The sequence below is a fragment of the Octopus bimaculoides genome, chromosome 18 (assembly GCF_001194135.2).
Source record: "Octopus bimaculoides isolate UCB-OBI-ISO-001 chromosome 18, ASM119413v2, whole genome shotgun sequence".
NCBI lineage: Eukaryota > Metazoa > Mollusca > Cephalopoda > Octopoda > Octopodidae > Octopus > Octopus bimaculoides.
The window spans coordinates 46,156,026-46,159,863 of NC_068998.1; the positions used below are offsets into that span (position 1 = coordinate 46,156,026).

Consider the following 3,838-nt stretch of genomic DNA (forward strand, 5'->3'; position numbering starts at 1 on the left):
TGAGGGGGACATTGTGAACTGTCCTGTCCGGGGTTCACTCCTGGCCAGGATGAGAGAAGGAGGTGAGAGTCAAAAATATTAAAAAATATATTTCTAGATGGCGATTGAAACCTCTACCTTCATACAAGGTTATTGGTTAAATTACTAACACCTTTAACCATTAGGCCATCTGAGAAACAACTTAAAAATGAGATATTTAAATCTATTTTTATTATTGATTTAATGCTGTGGTAGATTTAGTTATCTTATTTTCCACAGAAATTAACAGGGCACCCATACATAGATAGATAGATACATACATACATACATTTGAATCTAGCACTTTACTGTTAATTACGTTTCTGTACTACATCATTGCCTGTGAAAAGTTATGCAATAGTTAAGGTTAATATATATCTATCAATATAAAGTACCTGACGACTTTCAGAACAGACCAACTGAAATAAATCATTAAAAAGAATAGGAAATAAAACACAAACGATCTGAAGTTTTATGAATATTTTTATTTTAAATATATTTGTATGTACGTGCATGGGTGTATATGCATGTCTGTGTATATATATTATGTTGCGTGTGTGTTTGTTTATTTATTTCATTTCTATAACAGAAGTTTAAAGTGTGCATATATATATATATATATATATATATATAACAGAGAGGAGAAATGAGAGAAGAAAGGGGAAAAAGAAAAAAATATTTTTTAAAAAATCACCCAATGTTGCAACAAAAAAGAAATAATAATCATAATGAATGTAAGAGGCACAAGGTTAGACAGTTTAGGGACCTAGTGTCGTTAATAATATCCCCCGGTTTTCCTCATTTACCTGTGTCATCTCTCTCTCTACACTATTGCTAAATGCCGTCATTCTCTGTAGTTATTCGCATCATTGACAATATCGTCTGTCTTCCTCTCTGTTGGGTATCACCGATACCCTCATCTGTCTCCCTTGCTGGTGGATTAATATTTAGCTTATGATTTGGAGCCAGACTCTAAAAGGAATGTAAATACCACAAGGTATTTTACTCAATGCTTCTGCAAATCCCCAACTTTCGTAGTCATAACAAAATAATTTTTTTTTTTTTTTAAACAAAGACAAAGCCAGAAAATTTGGGAAAGAGAAAGAGTCAATTAAATCAGCACCAGTATGTATGTTGCTGGGAATTGAACCCTAGAAGGATGAAAGACGTAATTGGCCTTAGTCAATAAGTAAAGGGCCATCACTGAATATCACAAAATATTTTTTGTCCAATACTTTTATTCTGCCAATCTACTGCAATAATAATAATTCTAATTTAAGCACAAGGGTCAGCAATTTAAAAGAGGTTGATCACATCAATCCCAGGATTCAAGTGGTATTTATTCTATTGAACCTGGGAGGATGAAAGGCAAAGTCGACCTCGGAAGAATTTGAGCCCAAAGAACTACTGCTATGCATGTTGTTGGACTCACACTAACGATTCTATCAACTTGTCACCTTAATAATAATAATAATAATAATTCTAATTTAGGCACACAGGCTAGCAATTTTGAAGGGAGGAGGCCAAGCCAATTACATCAACAATTTTCTGACAGCTTGCCACCATCATAATGTTAGTCATAATGTTAGTCATAATGTTAGTCATAATCCTGTGTACTTAGTGCACCTACCCTTGTAGTTTACTTGAAGTAATTGTGTGCGTTTCCTTGGGTTATTTTCATTTTACCTGAGTGCATTCATGACAGAAGGGGAAGTCAACAGCACCCACTAGTGGTACCTTTTAGTGTTAACACATGCTCCATTTCTCGACTGCTTCCTCCTATTATGGTGACTTATACAGAACAACAAAGAAAGGAGGACAGAAAGAGTGGCAGTGTCAGGGACTGTTGAAACAGAAATATGATAGAGGTGAAAGGAAGAGGTGTTGCAATGAAACTAACAGCTCCTCCTCCTCCTCTTCCTCCCACTAAAATCATGTATTTCCCTCTAAAAGTTGACCCTGTGCCTCATAACAATTTTCTTTTTTTGACAGCCAGGAGGTAAATTTTACTTTACAAATTCACCATTTTCATTGGTCCTTTTCAAGGCTCCAATCCTACACACATACATACACACACACACAAATGAAAACGTCAAACTGGATAGAATTCTGAAATCAAAGAGAATTTCAGAACAAAACTAAACACCATAAGGCTCTTCAAACAGACACAGCACTTTGAGAACATTCCACCTCTATTATTATTATTATAATCATTGTTATTTATGTTTTCTTTAAAACTCTAAAATTAATAATAAATGTGAAATCATTTTAAAAGAATTCATTATTATTATTATTATTTTAAAAAAATCCAATGATAAACAGAAAGAAATATATATAAAGAAAGAAGAATATAAGACAAAAGTGTGTGTATGTATGTATGTATGTATGTATGTATGAGAGAGAGAAGTTGTGCAGATGGGAGTTGACAGAGAAATTAACAAATATAATATTTAAAAAATAAAGAAATGAAAAAAAAAAGGTGTGTGGATGGGGTGGGGGTGGGGGTGAAGAAACAAAGGGAAATAAATAAAAAAAAACGGTGTGTTGTGAAAGAATAACAAAGGAAAGAACAGCAATAATATCACCTGGTGATGACAGGAACACCAGGTGATAATGACAGCCTCACCTAGCAATTGATGACAGCCACACCTGGTAATGACAACCACCACCTCACCTGGTAATGTCAGAATTTCACAGTTGATGAAAAACATCACCTGTACCTGTTTAGTAGCAAGAAAACCAGGCGGCGGCTGATACCAGGTGATGAGTGACATCAGGTGATGTCAGCATCACTTAGCAATGACAGAGATGCCAAGTGATGACAGCAACACCAAATGATGACAGCAACATTGAGTCATGTCAGCACCAAGAAAAGAACGGTGCCCTATGAGCAAAACTTTGTGTAAATCGAGGATAACCAACCAGGTTTGATGTTCGCTCCACCGTTACCACAGGCATTTGAACTAATTCTACAGGAGACTTGCCATTTTGTAGAGCTCGTTGTATATTTATTATCTAAAACAGAAAAGAGAGGAAAGAGATAATTAAAATAGAAAACCAAATAAATAGGCGTAGGAGTGGCTGTGTGGTAAGTAGCTTGCTTACCAACAACATGCACAAGCTCATTTACTAACACCGTTAAAAATTAATCAAGCATTATCGTGTAGCTTTGAGATTTCGATGATCTTTTCTTTATTCTTTCACTTGTTTCAGTCCTTTGACTGCAGCCATGCTGGAGCACCGCTTTAAACGGTTTTTTTCTCAAAACAAGGAAAAATTGAGCCTAGTACTTATTCTGTCAGCCACTTTTGCTGAACCGTTAAGTTATAGGGATATAAAAACACCAGCCTCAGTTGTCAAGCAAAGGTGATGGGGACAAACACAGACACAAAGACACACATATATGACAGGCTTCTTTCAGTTTACACCTACCAAATCCGCTCACAAGGCTTGGTCAGCCTGAGGTTATAGGGGTTTCCTATAAGTAGGTTATCTCCCTTGGCTAGGCGGCGCTCCATGTAGATAATTAAACTTCCGGAGGCTACCCACGCCATTGTTATTGTTTTACGTCTTATCATGGATATAAAGCAGCTTGATGATTCAGCTATCGAAGTACTTACTGTGCCTGAGTTAAAGAAAGATTTAAGATTATATGGACAGTATGTTACTGGAAGAAAGGCGGACTTGACTGAAAGGTTGAAAGGAATAAAAATTCTGTCAATGAAGAATGTCAACAAAGTAAATTCATCGGACGATAAGTCTGAAGTATTGGACGATACTTCAGACAGGAATAAGCAGAAGCATATATCTCCTCTCGGTG

At 35.9% G+C, this 3,838-nt stretch overlaps 1 protein-coding gene and 1 long non-coding RNA gene across 4 annotated transcripts in view; one reads left to right on the plus strand and one right to left on the minus strand.

Moving 5' to 3' along the window:
- LOC128249938 (uncharacterized) overlaps positions 1-3,838 on the plus strand; it is a 36,153-nt gene that overhangs the window by 13,605 nt on the left and 18,710 nt on the right. The gene's annotated exons all lie outside the window — the stretch shown is intronic.
- LOC106882174 (phosphatidylinositol 4-kinase type 2-beta) overlaps positions 484-3,838 on the minus strand; it is a 110,797-nt gene continuing 107,442 nt past the window's right edge. For all 3 annotated transcript variants that reach the window (XM_052974565.1, XM_052974564.1, XM_014932761.2), the window contains one exon: positions 484-3,033. In XM_052974565.1, coding sequence (XP_052830525.1) covers positions 2,878-3,033 — 156 coding nt within the window. In that variant the 3' untranslated portion in view covers positions 484-2,877. The remainder of the gene's footprint in view (positions 3,034-3,838) is intronic.